At 48.6% G+C, this 19,184-nt stretch overlaps 1 protein-coding gene across 1 annotated transcript in view; it reads right to left on the bottom strand.

Annotated features, from left to right (window-relative positions):
* The window catches only part of podxl (podocalyxin-like), a 160,966-nt gene that overhangs the window by 37,838 nt on the left and 103,944 nt on the right, over positions 1-19,184 (bottom strand). The window contains exons 2-4 of the mRNA XM_072470917.1: positions 16,003-16,464; positions 10,087-10,421; positions 6,504-6,569 (exon numbers count right to left, since the gene is read on the bottom strand). Coding sequence (XP_072327018.1) covers positions 6,504-6,569; positions 10,087-10,421; positions 16,003-16,464 — 863 coding nt within the window. The remainder of the gene's footprint in view (positions 1-6,503; positions 6,570-10,086; positions 10,422-16,002; positions 16,465-19,184) is intronic.

Here is a 19,184-nt window from a genome sequence, read left to right on the forward strand (position 1 = left end):
AGAGACCTGAGAGGTGAGGTTATGTCAAAATGAATACTTAATTGGATTAGAATGTTTAGATCAAAGATACTTTTTACAATCAAAGAAAATAAGAGTTACTTTATAATAAAGTCATAAAAACTAGGTAACTGTTAGAAAAATATATAAACCCGAAGAAAGGGGACAGCCAGCAGAGCCAGCTCTCACAGCTCGGTACATCGGAAAGATAGGACACAGCAACCGAGCTCATCAGCGAATACATCTAAAGAAGAACAGATTTTAAAAAGAAGATTGATTGTCAAGTTGGGCCTGAAGGTTCCTTCAACCATCCAGAAGGATCCAGAAGCAAGATCTTTTTACTTTTCTGTAAAGACAGTGATTGCATCTTTTAAAAAGAATAAAATATATAATAATAAAATAACTTAAAAGTTTTAACCTGAAACAGTGGTTATTAGCCTACTTTACTTACTTAGCAACGCAGGACCCAGGATATCAATGCAACTGAGGGGTAAGTAGGTAAAATTCTTTGGTGAAGGTATGGGTTATACCGGGGGATAACTTGAAAATATACTTTGACCTGAATAGCACCCACTGAAGCCTGCATCGGAGTCGGGGAGTGAGAATCCCTGTTCACCATTTAGAAGATCGAGTGGTGAGTTTTTAACTTCAGAGCATTGGACATGCAGGGTTGATTTCCTGGGTGAAAATGGGGATGGAATGGATCATGCCACCCCGGGCATTCAATTCTTGACACTTTCTTTGGCACATATCCCACCATTCCTGGGTGCACTGTAATTCCACCTCGGTGACCAAATGTAAAGGCGGAAGGGTTACAGATGTTTTATGAAATAGTTGTCCCAAGTTTAACTCGCTTTTGAGTTTGGAGCCATGATAAGACGCAGGTGAATTACCTGGTTGATCACTTCCACGTGAAGTGGTACCCTTATCAATTGAAACCTCAACTTTTCTAGAGAGAAGATTATTTTAGGTTTAATAGATTTGCTGGTGTTCAGTAGCAACAAAGTACACGGAGAAAAGAAATGAATCGGAGAATGTTAAAGAACGGTATTCAGAATAAAGCCTACTTTTGTCACACTTTTTGGCGAGCACCTATTTTTGTGGTAACTACAGGTTGCAATGAAATGTCAGGGGCTGGGTTCTCAGTTTCTGAGTCTAAGTGCTGATGCCAAAGGAGGATCTCTGGAGTTCCACGTCAGAAAAGTCGGCGTACACCTGCACCGTTTCCTCTGCCGGTGAGGGGCTAGCACCGGCAGCGCGTGGAACACCAGCAGAACATGCAGAAAATGGTGCGGGAATCGGCGGACACTCACAGGGCTGACAAGCTGCAGCCGCACTTTAACTATACACCCCCCCCACACACACACTGATTGTGCCCGAAATGATAGCACTGATAGACACAGCTGGTGGGTCGGCTGGGGTCAGAGGGCACCAATGGGAATGCCCCAAGGGGTCACCTAAACGACCCAGGGCACCAGATTTATAGCGGGCTGTCAGCGGCATACGCAGCCACATGGCTGCCTTGCCGGCTGCGGTAATGGCGTTGCGTACTTGTCCACCCCGACCCCACAGCCCACCTCCTGGCCATCCCCCACTACCACCCCCCCCCCAGCCTTGGCAGAAGCCTCCCAGCCAGTGGCACAACTGTCAGCGAAGTATGGCGGAGCTGGACACTGTCTGCACGTCCTTTCTCTCGCTCAGCGGCCATCCCGCCAGGTTCATGATTGTTGAGAGCACACGTGGACCGCGTCGCCGGGAACTCGGCCCATCGGAGGCGGAGCATCGCGGGTGGGCCCACTAATGAGGTGCGAACGGTGTTGCAACTACGTGCGCTGTGCATCGCAATGACGCTGTTTTGGAGGGAGCCGGGCATCGCGATTTGTCACCAAACCGGCGGCTGCCACGATTTAGGCGTTGGGAGCTATTCTCCGCCCGATCGCTGTTCCTGATTTTGGCTTCGAGCAACGGAGAATCCCCCCCCAGGTTCTCCCAGAGAGCCCGGCCACCTACTTCCTTCTTGTCGGTTGTTGCAAAGACAAAGTGATGAATTTTTGGAATGACTCTGCACACCGCGGGAGGACCGTTTTCCATTTTTTGCAACACTAGGCGGGAGACAGCGGATCACATGTCGGTGTGCGACCTGTGAGCCTATGAGCAACGCGCAGACAGAACTCACTTAGCATTCACCATCGACACAAAACACTGCCAGCGACTGACCTTAACAATGCAATCCAACATTGGGGGGGGGGGGGGGGCCCTGCTAGGCCTACTAATGGGAATTGCCCAGAAATTACCAGACGTCGATCATTAAAGCCTTGAAAAAACCCTCCAAAAAACAGAGGTTCGATGTTTTCTGATTAAGTGCACACGCACAGCAATAATACGATAGGTAAATAATTCCATTCTGGGACTGACGTTTTTGAATTAACTATTTAAAGTTTATCCCTTTTGAGAGATACAAACCAGGGGCACGGGGATGCTAACGAGCACTGCATCAGGTTTGTTTATCAGGTACTTTTAAACTTGAATTACACCACCCTGCTCTGTTAATTGGCATCTAAGTGATCCTTTGTCCAAAAGGTCATCAGTGGAGTTTGCAATGACAGCAGACAGCACAATGGAGAGTCCTGCAAGGTCTGATGGATCACATCTGGCACAACCCGTACCATGGTGCAGGCTTTCACCGAGGAGACAAGGGAGATCAAAATTCCACTTCTGATAATCTTTGACCTCAGCATGGCCTTTCACTCTGCAATTAGAGCCGACAGGCCCTAATTTATCACGAATTGCTGCGCTGCCTCAGAGTCATGAAGTAACCGTTCGAATCTCGCGGAATTCGCTCATCCACGATATGTCGGAGCGTGTTTCCCCTCCCTACGGTCCTCAGGACAAGCACATTGTAATGCAGCCAGCAGCACGGGCGGATCTACAATTCCCCTGATTGATATGAATCCTCTACCCCCCCCCCCCCACCCTCATCCACGATCAATCAGAATCTAGCAGGGTTCAGGCACAGCACAAGCACAGGCTGGTGAAGCAGACCTCTCCTTCTCTCCAATGCGGTTCACTCCATCTAGTGGCCAGGCTGAGAACTGGGATCGAGAGAGGGGAAATCCAATATTTTCAGCACCGCAGTATTTCGCTTTTGTTCCAGTGATTAATTCACTGACGCCCCTTGTCCATCAGTGCCGACCTTAAAGAGGTTCTGCTCATCTCTCTGACGGGCTTTGTCTTTCTCACCGTGTTCGATGGTCAAAAACTCATCACAAGTCCGCCTCTCTTCAGCTCTGAGGAAGAGTCATACGGACTCGAAACGTGACCTCAGCTTCTCTCTCCATAGATGCTGCCAGACCAGCTGAGCTTTTCCATCTCTTTCTGTTTTTATTTTAGATTTCCAGCATCCCTAGAATTTTGATTTTATTTTAGACATGGGTGTGCAGCCCTCGCCCTAAACCTGCTGGGAATTGTGGTCAAGTTAAAAGAAACATGGGGCGACACGGTGGCACAGTGGTTAGCACTGCTGCCTCACGGTGCCGACGACTCGGGTTCAATCCTGGCCCCGGGCCACTGTCCGTGTGGAGTTTACACATTCTCCCCGTGTCTGCGTGGGTCTCACCCCCATAACCCAAAGGTGTGCAGGATAGGTGGATTGGCCACGCTAATTTGCTCCTTAATTGGAAAAATAAAAAAAAAATGGTAAAAGAGATACTGCAGCTTGATGGGTATTCGGAAGACCACCAACAAAATGAAGACACCAGCAAAGCCTGATGGGTAAAAATGCTAACTCTGTATCAGCATTAGCAGCATAAACAGAGGAGGGTCTGCAGGGGAGAATAGGATGTACAGTCAGGGAGTGAGCTGATTGGACAGTGGCTGGACAGACACTGATTGAACACAGACCCCTGCGTGTACCATTCCTGAGAGAATTACGACCCCTAAGTGAGTCACAGCTTTTCGAACATTTGTGCCCCAGGGAAGACATTGATTGATTAGTGCTGCCCTGCGAGCACATGAGTGGAAACAAGAGGTCAGTGCCAGAGGGACCTGTATAAGAAGGAGAGACAAAGAGTTTTCATCAGCGAAACCTCGAGGAGCAACATCGCAGAAGGAAGAAGCCTCAAGCCTCCAGCTTTAAGGCGGAGCCTGATCCCCACTTGTGCCTGGCCAGTACAATGGGGTAGTGATGCCCTCCACAAGTCCACTACTAAATGTTAGATACATATTAACAGTTTAACCTATGCTTGTGAACTTGCAGTGGTAGCAAAGGAAGGCAGAATCATTTATGTGTTTTCAATGCCATGTATGATAGAACTTCTCTTGTAGTAGTAATAAGCTTTGGGTTCTTATATTGTGTTTAATAAAGACATGGGGCTGGATTCTCCCAAAATGGGACTATGTCCCCACGCCTGCGTAAAAACGCTGGAGTTTTACTCTGGAAATTCCTGCAAAAGAAGATGTGCTGATTCAATGACATGGAGGGGGCTAGCAGAGACCCAGAGTAATTCACGCAGCTTTATCTGCAGATACAGTCCCCCGCACTTCCGGTTTGGAGTCCGCGCAAGCGCACGGTGGCGGCCTCCAGCGCCGAGCTCCATGGGGGACTCGGACCGCGGAGCCAGACTTAAAAACTAGACCCCCCCGATCGGCCCCGAGCCCAAGATTGTTACCGCGCGGTACTGTCCCCCGGCCGCCTATAAGGCCCGCCCCCCCCGCGGTATCTGATCCCCCCGCTCCGTACCAGGGCAGCCGCGGACCGAGTCCGCAGCCGCCACGCGAGCATCCCGACCGGCAATAGGGGTTTAGTTCCACGTCGTCGGGAACTCGGCCGGTCGGGAGCAGAGGATTGCTGAGCGGGCCTCTGGCAATAGGCCCCCTGCTGCGCGGAGTACTCAGCGTCACGTCAATTCTCGGGTCCCGGAGATTCACCGGACCAGCGCTGGGCCTGATTTCGGCGTGAAATTGGATTCTCCGCCCCTGTGCCGAACGCTGCGGAGAATCCAGCCCACGATTTAATTTAAAAATAAAGCTGTTATATCTATAAATTGACTGGAGGAAGGGTCCTGGTCAACAGCATAACGTTGTGCGTGTTGAGAAATACACATCCAACAGCTTGAGGCTTTTGTTCAAGCTGGACAGCGAAGAAAATTAGGAGCTTTCCAGAAACATCCATAATTGTGTGCCATTATTTCAAGACATTTATGACTGTGCTTTTCCACTACCTCCTCTGAACCTTTTGTCTTTGTCCGGCCCAGATGCGATGGGCCTGGGAGCCTTTACTGTGCTGACGGCCCCGATGACGCTATGGCTCCTCTGTTGCCGAATGCTAAATAAATAAATTTAGGTGAGCTCTGAATGAAAGTTGTTTGAATCACAGAGTGACTTGGCTCAGGGGGAGGGCCTGAGGCCATTTTGCCTGTGCTGTGGTAAAAGCTAAATACTGTGGATGCTGGAAATCTGTTTAAAAAAAACAGGAAACACGGGTTTCCGTGTTCTGAAGAACATAGAGTTCTGAAGAAGTACATATGGAACTCGAAACGTTAACTCTATATCCCACTCCATAGAGTTTCTTCCGTTTGTACCTGTACTGACTTTTTCAATGAGCAATCCAATTGGACCCCACTCCCTCCTGCTCGTTCCCCGTAGCCCTCAAAGTTTGTATCCTTCAAGTATTTGTCCAGAATGGGGCTAATTTTTACCTTATTTTTTGTTTACTCTTCCAAGGGCTGTGGGCAGCTATTGCAAGGTGAGCCTTTCTTGTCCAAACCTAATCGCCCTTGAACTGTGTGGCTTGCTAGGCCTTTTCAGCGGGCAGTTCAGAGTCAACCACATTGCTGTGGGTCTGGAGTCTCGTGTAAGGGTGGCAGCTTTCTTTCCCTAAAAGGACATTAGTGAGCCAGATGGGTTTTTACAGCAATCAGCATCTCGTCACCATTACTGAAACTGGCTTTCGATATCAGATTGTTAATTGAATTTAAATTCCCCCTGCCGTGGCGGGGCTTGAACCCATTTGCCCAGAGCATCAGCCTAGGCCTCTGGATTACTAGACTTGTGACATTTCCCCCTTAACCCATTACTGAACCTGCTCAATTTTCAGCCCATTGACCTCAACAATTACTATGACTTGCAAGTGTGAAGATAAACCCATCTAACTGATGATGTTGGACCAATGTTTCGAAAGTTCACCACCGGGGGGGGGTGGGGGTGGGGGGGTGGGGGTGGGGGGGAGGGGGGGGGGGGTGGAGAGAGAGGAAGAGGGGGGGGGGGGGAAAGAGGGGGGGGGGAGGGGGAGGGGGGGAGGGGGGGGGGAGAGAGGGGGGGGGTGTTATCCTGGCACCAGGTCTGGGTGGGTTGTAGGCAAATGGATAGAGATTGATTGCTCCAATTAGTCAACAACTTCACTATCATTGCGTGATGTGACTACAAGGGTGAAGAGCTAGGTGAACTGCGAGTGTTTGTCATTTATCGATTCCTACGTTCCCATCTGTACTGTACACAAAGTTACTTACGCAGTCGTCGTACTTTAGCAGTGCCAGAACGCTGGTTTGGTTACTGGATTCAGGCACACATTTGACCTGGAAAATACCAACCAAACATTTGGTTAAGAATTATTGCAAAAAACAATCAATCTCTGCGAGATAGCAGCCTAGATTTTCACCAAGTCAGGTTGACCCGTGTAGCCCTTTAAAAATGGCTCCCGATTCCAGAATTCACACCACCATTCCCGGGGCTGTCCAGATTTCGGGGGTGCCTTCAAAGGGTGCGGGCTGCTTCAGCCGAAAGCCTGCATCCCGCACTCCCAACCTGGACGGCATTATTGTGGAGAGAGGTATGTCCTACTTCACAGCAATTTTCATGGAGTCAGGCAACGGTTTTGAAGAGTTGTGATTCACGACCTCTCAGAGGAGTCGTGAACCCTGGTGTGCATGAGGGGACATTTCAAAATGTAAGCTCAAAAGGTTGCCCTCATTCTCCCCCCTGCCAAGGTATGCCACCCATTCACCTCCTCGGGCCGCTCATGCCCTCATACCAATGTATGCCCTTCCACTGACTACTCATGCCCTCATGCCACACTCTGCACTTCCACCAACCCCCATGTTCCCTCATTCCAGGCTTTGGCACTTCCATGCCCATTGACCCATTGTGCACGTTTGAGAACCAATGAGCTTCACCAAGTGGACAGTGGGATCTGTGAAAAAAGCTTTGGAAAATGTAATCCCTTTGAAGTTTCAAAAACCACAAACCCTTGAAACCACTGAACATATGTCAACAAATATTGTGAAATTGATTACAGAGATCAGAGAGCCTGAGCTGTCAATCAAACAATGTTTCTACTGGGGAAGAGTTTTCCTTGTAATTTAGTAATTCTCTGGCGCCACAGTAATGAGGAGGGCCTTTTAAATCGGCTCGCCCACCCACCTTGATAAAAGGTGCCCCCAAAGACATTACACGGTGCCAGATGCGAGCTGGGTTCAGGCCAACTGACACAGGAAGCAGTGTGGAGGCAGCCACAAAGCTGCCTGGAGCAGAGGGACAGGTCAGAGGGGAAGAGCTGTTCCTGCAGAATAAGGTGAGGGTTCGGGAGGTGTGAACCTGTGGCACTGCACTGCCACAACTGGCGTGAGTGCGTAACTGCAGCGTGACAGGTTTACAGAAGTAGGTATGATTGTAGATGTAGATGGAGGACATATGGATCACATTAAAGTGTAATGACCAAAGGGTTTTTGAAAAAGTGTACACAGATATAGTTAATCCGTTTTTGATTACAGAATAAAGCTCAGTGGGTAAATGCACTGCCCTGGGTGGTGTTGAACAGTACAAGACATAATCCTTGGTCTGAATCAGAGGAGCGGCAAGAAATACTACAGCTGTTAGGGAGAGGCAGCAGAAATGATCAGGGTTCCAACTCATTTGCTGGCTCTGTTGTTGTGTTGACTTTGTGTGAAAGAGGGCGTCAGACCCGCCTGATCCTGGGAGTCTGCTGACACATCGTCCTTGCAAATTGTTCACATTATTTTTACATCGAACCCCCCCCCCAATCACCCTCCAAACTCCACTGCAGGATATCGACCTTGTCGAGACAAGTATCGACCCAGTCAGTCAATGTTGTCTGTCAGAGGCCAGTACTCTGAGCACTGTCGCTAGCCTGAGGACGAGGCCGCGTGTCACTAGGTGTCAGGTCAGATAGATAAAAGCAAAAATAAACCCAAACCTTTTCTTTTCCCTTTAAAGGGAGGTGGATAGGTGTTTCAAAAATAAACGTTTTAAAAGCTCAGCGGAAAAGGCAGAGAGTCCGCACCTGTACAATGGACCGATTGGCTGTTCTGATCCGCACCTACCTAACGGGGTGGGAACAATTAACTTCCGTGTGGGGACAATGAACTTTGATCCTTGCGGAATATGAGCTCCCCCATTTAGGGGGGACTGGGGGCCTTCTAAACAATGCATAGTTGTCGGGTATATAAGGCTGGCCAGTTAGACACTGGGCAGGCAGACCCAGTTGGGATCTACTGTGTGATGTATGTAACAGTTATTGTAAATAAACTAAGCTTCTTTGAACTACTCATGTGGACTCCTTCGTGGCCTTATAAAAATGGCTTTGTTCTGCTCTACAACATTAGATGCTTTTACAATTATAGGAAACTGAAGTGAATGGAGAAGACGGGCTGGTACACAGCAGGATACTGCAGTTACAGGTGTATATCAAATGTGGCCAACGAGGAGCGAACATTCCCATGACTGAGGGGATAATAGATCCATATTGCTGGTTAACACATAGGGTGGATGCATACACCCACAGTTCTGGTTCAATCAGTATAACAGAAGTGTCATGTTCTGGTTGTAAATTGAGGTCTTTCTACCTTTTTCCTGATGCCTTACAACGGGAGGGTGCAAATGTGTCACTCCTGAGACATCAATGCTGCAATATTTTCAATAAAAAGAGAGCGGGTCCTCAGTGGAGTTGCTATCCGGATAGGACTCGTAGACTATGGGTTTGCTCTTTGTCAGTTGCATTTGAAGAAAGGCCGTCAGAATGTGACAGTTAATGAAACTGTCGGCTTGTTTGGGAAACCTGCTATTCGTCTGAACGTTGGCATTTTTCTGCCCCTGTCTGGCTGGGAGCTGAGGGGGTCGTGTCCATGCAATTTAACCCCCTCCCCCAACGTGGGTTCTGAGGTGGGGGTGTGGCGGGGAGCCTACAATTCCAGTCTATGCCTCTAAAAATTTCAATCGTTATGAAGTGAGTTTGGGACAAATTGAGGGTCCGACGCTTTCCACGATTCTCCAGGAGAATCGGCGCCAATCGGGCGCGCGCGGTCAACGCGGCGCCGGTCGGGGGCCATTGAAAGAGGCCCCCGTGACGATTCTCCGCCGACAACTGGCCTAGTTCCCGCCAGCATGGTTCACTCAAGGTTCCACCTGGCGTGCACTCGGAGTGGGGGCTGCGGACACAGTCCGCGGGTGCCCTGGTGGGGGGCTGGGGGGATCCGTCACTGGGGGTGGGCGGGGGGGGGGGGGGGGCTCTAGGACAGCCAAGCTCACAGTCAGGGGCCACTGATCAGCGGGCGCGCGCGATCTGGGGGTTGGGCCTATATTGTCGTGGCCGGCCCGCTGTGTGGGTCCGCCATGTTGTGCGGGGCCCCGTGGCTAGAAGTGCAAGGCACCGGGTAGCCGGAGCTGTGTGGACTACTCCAGGGCCCTGCTGGCCCCCTTCAAAACGGAGAACCACTCTGGACTTTCTCCATGAAAGTCCAGAGTGATTCGCGCCCGTTTTCCCGTGGGCGTGGGGACTTAGCGCCATTATCAGAGAATTCCGCCCCTTGTACAGCAGAGTTAGGATGAGGCCCATTGGCTCTTTTCCCAGCAATATGCTTTAAACCAGTGTTAAAATGGCATTGTTCTATTTGCCATATCAGATACCTTGAGCATTCACTGAGTGATGTTTTAGGTTATGGGGCCACGGGGCGAACTGGATTGAGATTTCCAGCAATCATTCATCGGTTTTGTTTTGACTGCACACAAAATAGCACTCCTAGGGGGGGGGGGGGCGGGAAACCCATTCTCAATGCTGAGAGCCCTGTTTCATTTTACCGTTGACTGTACATTTGCCCTTGGTGTGTTGTCGGGTAGCCTGGAACTGACGCTTCTTGTTGTCAACGCAGTAACTGTGCTTTCCTGTGTCCCATTGGTCACATCTTTATACGTTCCAGTCAATGCATTTTGCAATGTCATTGGATTAGTCTGAAGGCTGCCTGTTGTTGCTGGTGCGACTGTGCCATTTTCAGGTGTGCTGACAAGCCTTGTTGAATTGGGAGTCACGTCAGTTTGTGTTGACTCTTGTGCAGCTTGGCCAAGACCTCCCGATGTCGTGTTGGACAGATTGGCAGTGGTTTGAGATTCACTTGCTCCTGTGGTCGTTTGGTTATCTGTAACGACAGAGGTTCAGAATACATTTTGTTAATCCCAATTCTCATGACCTTACTGTGCCCCATTTGCCTCTGATTTTAACTGGCACCGTTAAAAAAAAACAACCCAATATTAACGTAACATTTACAAATCGGCATTCTGGGCATGAGGCTTTGCACTGCTGGATGCGCCTCTCAAGGATTGAGTGAGGCCCTGTACCATGGCAAATGTTGCAATTGACATTCTTTCTTCCACGATGCATTGTAATGGGTGGGTCGTTTCTTCGGGCTCTGGCTCAGTTGGTAACATGCTTACCTCGGAGACCAAAGTCCTACTCCAGAGATTTGAGTGGAAAATCTAAGCTGACACTTCGCTGCAGTAGAGAGGGTGTGCTGCAGTCTTAGTGATGACATTGAACTCAGGTGAGCGTAAAAGATCCATGGCACTATTTTGATGCAGAGCATGGGAGTTATCCCTGGCATCCTGGACAATATTGATTGTTTACCCGATATCACAAAAGGGTGATTATATAATCATTAGCACGTTGATCTCTGTGGGATCTTGCTGTGTAAAAATGGGCTGCCACATTTCCTAGCTTACGGCCTCCTTGATTATCCTCTTGAGGTGTCAAGCATTTTGCCTGTTGGCTGGAGAGTTGGCAGGAGATCCACGCTGCCCTTTCCTCATGAAAGCCTGCAAGCCACAAGCCAATCAGGCAGTGGTGAGGTTCCCCGGCAGACCTTCCCCAGGAATCAAGATCCATGGCACGCAGGTCCCGCCTAGCAAAATCTGCCAACCAATCAGAGGCTGGACGCTCTTGTCCTTAACAGCGGCACAGAAGGCGCCGTGGCTTCTCGAACACTCGGAGTCCCAGGATTGTGGAGCGACCCAGGAGCCAGATAAATAATGTTGGGAGTAGAGAGGGGGGGGTTTGCCCAATAGGGGTCGCAGGGAGAAGGGAGCAGGGGATCAAGGGCAGTGGGGTGGCTCTGATTATGCCCTCCGTTCCCGATGCCCAGTCCCTCGATCAGGCACTCGGTGTCTTTGATTGAGGGTACTCGACCCATCCCCAACACCTCACTCCCTCCAAGGTGGCAAGCAGCTCACAGTTGTAGCTGCCATGCACTCGTATGATGCCAGTCCCACCTGCAGTGGGGTTATTCCTAGTTATGGCAAGATGAGGCCCTTAAGTGCCCATTAATTGACCAGTGAAGGACCTCAATTAGGGGCGGGAAGGTCAACCAGGGGCCTTCATGTCTGGAACTGAAGTCAGGTTCAGGCAGGAAGGCGGTAGGATTCGAGCACGACACCAAATGCAATGTCATTCCTGCCTCCAAGCTCATTACCAGGTAGAGCACAAGATTCCTCCACAATAGTGACTACCCTTCCAGAAAAGTACTTGACTGGTTGCAAAGTCATTTGGGACATCCAGAGCTTCTGAAAGGAACCATAAAAATATAGGGTGGGATTCTGCGGGAATCGGCGGGGCGGGTAACTCCAGCGCGAAGGAGTGGCGTGAACCACTCTGGTGTCGGGCCGCCCTAAAGGTGCGGAATCCGAAGTGGCTTGCGCCACGCCGGCCGGCGGGGAAGGGGCTTGGCGCCACGCCAACGAAGGGCCTCCGCTGGCCGGCGCGAGTTGGCGCATGCGCGGGAGCGCCAGTGTATGCTGGCATCATCCCAGCGCATGTGCAAGGGGGGGTTCATCTCCGGCCACAGCAGCCGACGTGGATGAGTAGAGTGCCCCCACGGCACAGTCCCGCCCGCGGATCGGTGGGCCCCGATCGCGGGCCAGGCCACCATGGGGGCACCTCCCGGGGCCAGATCCCCCCGCGCCCCCCCCCCCCCCCCCGAGGACCCCGGAGGCTGCCCGCGCAGCCAGGTCCCGCCGGCAAATACCTGGTGTAATATACACCAGCGGGACTGGCCGAAGACGGGCGGTCACTCGGCCCATCGTGGGCCGGAGAATCGATGGAGGGGGCCGCAGCTAGCAGCCGCCGACCGGCGCGGCGCAATTCCCACCCCCGCCAAATCCCCGGTGCCGGAGAATTCGGTTGCCGGTGGGGAGGGCGGGATTCACGCCCATGACTTTTGTTCTGCATTGAAATATATTAGGCAGATAGGGTACAGGAAACTGGATTTGGACAGAGTGGACATTAATCTGTACTTGAGGTGATGAATACATACCGCTAACATACACCCAGGAAGAGTTCTCATCATCCCCACAGTCACTGCCTTCAAAATGTATGATTGGTTTTGAAAGGAAGGGAAGTTGAGAATTTGGGTAGATCCAGTGGACCACAATGCATTGCAGCTTGAACCTTTCGTACTGAGAGAATGCAAATGGCTGCTTCATTGCTGTCACCTAAAGTTGAGTATTCAATCCCAGTTGCATTCAATGTGAGGAGGTCGAACATTTTTCTTGGTTGAACTTTTGTGTCTTTCAGAGCAAGGGAAGTAATATCGTAGAATCATAGAATTTACAGTGCAGAAGAACGCCATTGGGCCCATCGAGTCTGCACAGCCCTTGGAAAGAGCACCCTATTTAAACCCACGCCTCCACCCTATCCCCCATAATCCGGTAACCCAACCTAATCTTTTGGACACTAAGGGTCAATTTATCACGGCCAATCCACCTAACCTGCACATCTCTGGACTGTGGGAGGAAACCGGAGCACCCGGAGCAAACCCATGCAGACACGGGGAGAAAGTGTACCTCAGACATGTTCTTCAGGAGTGCATCTCAGGCATGTCCATCAGGAGTTCACCTCAGGCGTGGCCCTCAGAGGAAGACCTCATGAGTGTCGCTCAGGAGTACACCTCAAGCCTGTTCCTCAGGAGTACACTTCAGGCGTGTCCCGCAGGAGTACACCTCGGGCATGGCCCTCAGGGGAAGACCTCATGAGTGTCCCTCAGGAGTACACCTCAGGCCTGTTCCTCAGGAGTGCATTTCAGGCGCAACCCACAGGAGTACATCTCAGGAACACACCTCAGGAGTACATGTCAAGGAAGGCCCAAATATCGAGAAGCAAGTGAAGGATAATGTACATCCATCACACATCCGATATTTAACCTATCATTGGCCATGGGAAATCACATGAATATAATGACCTCAGGATTTGTTCCTCATTGGATGTGGGGGTTGCTGACAAGGCCAGCACTTTTATTGCCCATCCCTAATTGCCCTTGAGAAGGTGGTGGTGAGCTGGCTTATTGAACTGCTACAGTCCATGTGGTGGATGCACACCCACAGTGCTATCAGGAATGGATTTTGACCCAGTGACAATGAAGAAGCGGAGATACATTTCCAAGTCAGGATGATGTGTAGTTTGGAGGGGAGCATCCAGGTGGTGGTCTTCATATGCATCTGTTGCCCTTGTCCTTCTAGATGGTAGAGGTCCTGAGTTTGGAAGGTGCTGCCTAAGGAGCCTTAGTGAGTTCCTGCTGTGTATCTTCTCGATGGTGCACTCTGCTGCTACTGTGCGCGGTGACGGAGGGAGTGAATATTCAAGGTGATGGATTGCGTGCCACAATCGAATGGGTTGCTTTGTCCTGGATGGTGTTGAGCTTTTTGAGTGTTGTTGAAGCTGCACTCATCCAGGCAAGTGGAAAGTATTCCACCACACTCCTAGCTTGTGCCTTGTATGAGGTGGAAGGCTTTGGGGAGACAGAAGGTGAGATACAGAATGCAGAATTCCCAGCCCCAGACCTGCTGTTGTAGCCACAAATTTGTATGGCTAGTCCAGTTCAGTTTCTGGTCAATGGTAGCCCGCAGGTTTCAATGGTCTCATAAGGAATCGCGCAGAAGGGTCAGTCACTGGAGGACACGGAATTAAGCTATTTGAATAAAAAATAGATGGGAAAAAAGATTAAAGTTGTTGTGATCTTGAATGCGCATCCTAAAATGGTGGTGGGGCAGATTCAGGCATAACCTTCAAGGATATCAGATATATACTTGAAAAGGAAAAGTTTACAGAGATATGGGGAAAGAGCAGAGGATTTGGGACCAACTGGATGTTTGTGCTCACCCTCCAGGTTGAATAGTGAAGCCTTAACCTTCTATTTGAGGAGCTTCCGGTGGTGGAATGGAGGGGGCGGTATGTACATGAGGTGGCTCCCACTAAGGCACTGTATCTTTAGCCCTTTTCGCCCAGTATTTGGGGGTATATTTACTTCAAACCCCATTTGAGCAATGGTATAAGGTGCCCACATAAGGGCAATGCCCAGAAGGACCAGGAAAAGAAAGTCGAAGGCAGAAGTTCATCGATGGGATCGGAGGCGTCTCGGGCCTCTGCGGTGGAGAAAATGGCAGAGGCTCTGCTGAGATTCCGGCCACTCCACTAATGGCCGAGATGCCGTGGAATTCGAGAAGCAAAGGCGGATTGTGGCCGAGGACCTCCGTAAGTCAATGGGAGGTACCCTGGAAGATGCCCTGGCTGCCATTCGGGTGAAGATAGTTTGCTGACGGTGACTTTAGATTTTTCTTTGTTTCGTCTTACTGGTGGGCGTGGAGGCCATCTTGGGTGGACTCTCTTCAGCAGTTGTTGGATGACCCGTCTTGGTAGAAATGGCTGACTCTGAATTACTTTTGTTATTTTGTTATAATCCAAACGTTTTCAATAAAAATATATCTTTTTAAAAACCTTCTATTTGAGAACGACAATAATTGCTTATTGTCACAAGGAGGCTTCAATGAGGTTACTGTGAAAAGCCCCTAGTCGCCACATTCCGGCGCCTGTCCGGGAATTGAACCCGCGCTGCTGCCTTGTTCTGCATTCCAAGCCAGCTGTTTAGCCCATTGTGCGAAACCCCCCCTGATGGATGCTACTCACTGAACCACTTCTCACATATCAATCCCAGAGTACCGGAAGAATATCCACATTCTCAAATTCTTTCTGTTTTTCAATGAAAACCACAGGCCAGAGGCCTTGGACCTAAAGAGAGTTGGTGTGGCAGAGAAAATCAGACTGGTTCTTCAGAGAGTGAGCTTCATCGGGCACCTGGATCTTGTCATACGGGAAGGAGAGGCAAAGGAAGTTTAATTCCCCAACACTGAAATTCCTCACACTAGCGAACAATGAAAAAACACATGTCCTACAAATATATTATTGAAGCACGCACCATGGTACTGTCTTTAAGTGATCAACAGGACAATAATGCAATATTTTTCTTTTAACAATAATCAACTAGCAATGACTGACAACAATTGCCAGACACTCTTATTCTCTGGATAGGGGTTCAATTTCTCTTTTTGCCCAACTCAAGGTCACTTTGTCACATGTGGATGGAGTATGTGTTTTGTGACTTTGGGAATGAGTGCAGTGCACTGAGAGTTCATTCTGCCAGACGAGAGGGAAGATGAGGTGTTCCTTTGACGCGGCGAGTTGTTATGAACTGGAATGTCTGCCCTGAATGGGGGCTGGAAGCAGATTCAATAGCAGCAGTTCAAGGCTATCGGCTACATGCTTGAAAACATCCTTGCAGAGCTATGGGGGAAGGGCAGGGGAGTTGGGACTAACACAATCGCACATTCACACATTATGATGGGCTGGATGGCTTCCTTCTGCACTGCAGGATTCAATGAGTGGTACATTCTCCTTACCGGACATTGTAGTATTCGCAGAGGCTCGAGTTGTAGAGTTCACTGTTTTAGAGGTACTGCTCTGATTCTGAGGAGGGGCAGATGATGATGAGGTGACGCTTGTAGTTGGAACAATTGTGGTTGCACGCTGAGCTGTAGATGTTGCAATTGTGGTATTAGATGTCACATTTGCGACCGGAGTCAGAGTTGTTGTTGTTGAACTAATCACTTTGGAAGTTCCACTGGAGCTGACGGTGGACAATTTTGATGTCATGGTTGGAGCAGAGGATTTGCCTTCCATCGTGCCTTTATTTGAAGTTGATTCTGGGCTTTCAATGGTTTGTGTTGCAACGCTGGATTGTGTAGTAATATCAGTTTTGGGTGTGGTGGAATTCTGCGTAGATGTAGATGTGATGCTCGGTACTCCTGCTGGTTGTTTTTGGATAGTTGTGGAGTTTGTGGCAGAGATTGCCCAGGTAGAACCTGTTGAAGTAATGAGAGTCTAGTTATTAGAGGAACAAGAGGAGGTGAGTCTGCCAATCCAACCTGCTGCACTATTCAATAGATGATGACTGATTTGTACCTTATCAACTACTCTTCCTGGCTCCTTCACCCTTAATACCATTTCCAAAAGAAATCGATAATCGATTTTGAAATCTTGAATTGAACCCTAATCACCACATCTTTGTGGGAGAGAGATCCAACTTTCTTCACTCTGTGTGAAGAAGTGCTTCGTGAAGGGCCTGGCTTTGATTGTAAGGTTATGCCCGTTTGTTCCGCACTCGCTCCAGCAGAGGGCAACATTTCTCTCTATCTACCTAACAAATCCTTCAATCATCTTAAATACTTCAAGTATGTCATCCTTTGATCCACGATTCAAACAATGTGCCCGTCTAATCTCACCCATCAAGACCAAATATCCCTTTGATGAATGGTTCTACATGTTGTCAATTGCGACCCTGAACATCGAGATTCCTGGTGTGTTCCTGGTGTTTTGGCGGCTGTTTCCTTGTGTTCCTTTACTGTTGTTGTTTCTATTTTTGTATTTTATAAACTGAAAAAAGTTAATAAATATATTTTTAAAAATATATATATGTCGTCAATTATTTTCAGAGACTGTTCAAATCTAGTGCAAGATGGCTGTTTCAACTCCTCTATGGCAGACAAGATCATGTATAAGAAAGTAAAAGTCTAGGAGAGAAGGTCATCAAGTCTCCTTCTTGTATGTAGATAATTTGGTGATGTACTCCCCACCACCAACCCTCGTGTTGATAGTTAATTTTGGTATGGTCCTGTAACTATTAAGGAGAATTTAAAAATAAATTTAGAGTACCCAATTCATTTTTTACAATTACGGGGCAATTTGGCGTGGCCAATCCACCTATGCTATACATCTTTGGGTTGTGGGGGTGAAACCCACGCAAACACGGGAAGAATGTGCAAACTCCACACGGACAGTGACCCCGAGCCTGGATCGAACCTGGGACCTCGGCGCCGTAAGGCAGCAGGGCTAACCCACTGCGCCACCGTGCTGCCCACTGTTAGAATTGAGGGACATACCGATAACAGCTTTGTTTTCTTTTTGTTCTTGCAATTTAGGGAATTCAATTTAGGAAGCGATTTTCTGAATTCCCTTCTGGGTTCCAATTGCGAGTGACTCCAGGATTTTCATTTCCGGAGAGCCTATAGAACCATTGAATTGAAGGAAGCCATTCAGCTCGGTCCCACAATGTCAGTACCTAATGTCTATTGGTCACTGGAAAGAGATCAGTAATAGGAACCCCTTTTATTCTATAGATTCTGTAGAAACACCCAGATATGGACAGGGGAGAGGCGTGGAATAATTCCCTCCTTTTTCTCACTTCTCGATTGACTGCAACAAGATGTATTTTAAAGAATAAATGTTTTAACCCCTTGAGTGCTGTGACGTTCAAAAAGAGAGGCTTCAACGAAAAGAAAGAATACATGTTTACTTTCCCAACACATGAAATGTAAACACGACTGCACCCATCCACTCACTCATAAACAAGAAAAGATAATTGCAAAAGATGTAGCATGCACTTTGGTTACTTAAAGAATCAAAACATCATTTATATAATCAGATGGTAGTTGGAAATGTTGCAGGCCTGAGGATTCCAACTTGGTTCACTGAAGATGATGGAGGTCAGAGCTCCTGATGATTAAAGCGCAGTGACTTATTTCAAGCCGCAGTAGGTTTATGGCTTTTCCGATCAAAGCTGTGGTTGTGCCGCTGTAATGAATATATAATTCTACAGCTAAAATAAATGATCCCACTTCTCTATCTGAGGTGGATTTCCAGGCAGGTGGCTTCCTTTCACTGGGTGAAGAGACTTCCCTCTGTGGTCCTTGCCCCCACACTGACCGCTCTGGACTATCCTTGTGAATAAATAAGCTACTATCCACCTCAAGCCAGTTTCTGTCATGTGACCACGTCGTCAATGCTCTCATTGTCCACACAAAATATTTTGATGGGCTAAACAATTGTTACACAATAGGGAATGTTTGGTAACCTCATCAACATTCCAGCTGTGAATAATTTCTAAATATCTTTATTTGCGTTTTCATCGCCACGAGGCTGACAAATTTACCAGTTATTATTACTTTTATTGAAATGGAGAGGGGCAGTCATAAGCGCCTGAGAAAGTTTGTTTAAGTGACTTCCCAGAGATATGCCCAGATAGTAATCAGTCATTGCACGTGCAGGAAACTACAAAGAAGGTCACTTGATCCCCTGGTAGTCCACCTTGTCATGGTAAATTGTCCATATTCCATGATGTTTGTTAAAAGTAAAATGTCCACCTCCTTCCTAAATTCCCAGGCATATGGCATGGGTGTACCAAGATCAGTTGTAGCATCTCCAGTGTTGTTTTTCCTGAATTTATTAGCTTGCCATAGATGAGGATGGGCTGGCACTGTCTTAACGCATATGATTCCGGATTCCACATACCATTCGTGACACCTCAGATATTGAAGCAGTCCATGCCCATAAACAGCAAGACCGGAACTATATTCAGGCTTGGACTGATAAAGTGGCAAGTAACAGTTGTGCCATGCAAATGTTGGCAATGGCCAGCTTCAAAATGAGAATCTAACCATTTCCACATGACATTCATTGGCCTTGCCATCGCTGAATCCCCAAAAATCTGAATCAATATCCTGGAGGTTACCATTGTCATAAATGT

Source organism: Scyliorhinus torazame, chromosome 13, assembly GCF_047496885.1.
Source record: "Scyliorhinus torazame isolate Kashiwa2021f chromosome 13, sScyTor2.1, whole genome shotgun sequence".
Taxonomy (NCBI): domain Eukaryota; kingdom Metazoa; phylum Chordata; class Chondrichthyes; order Carcharhiniformes; family Scyliorhinidae; genus Scyliorhinus; species Scyliorhinus torazame.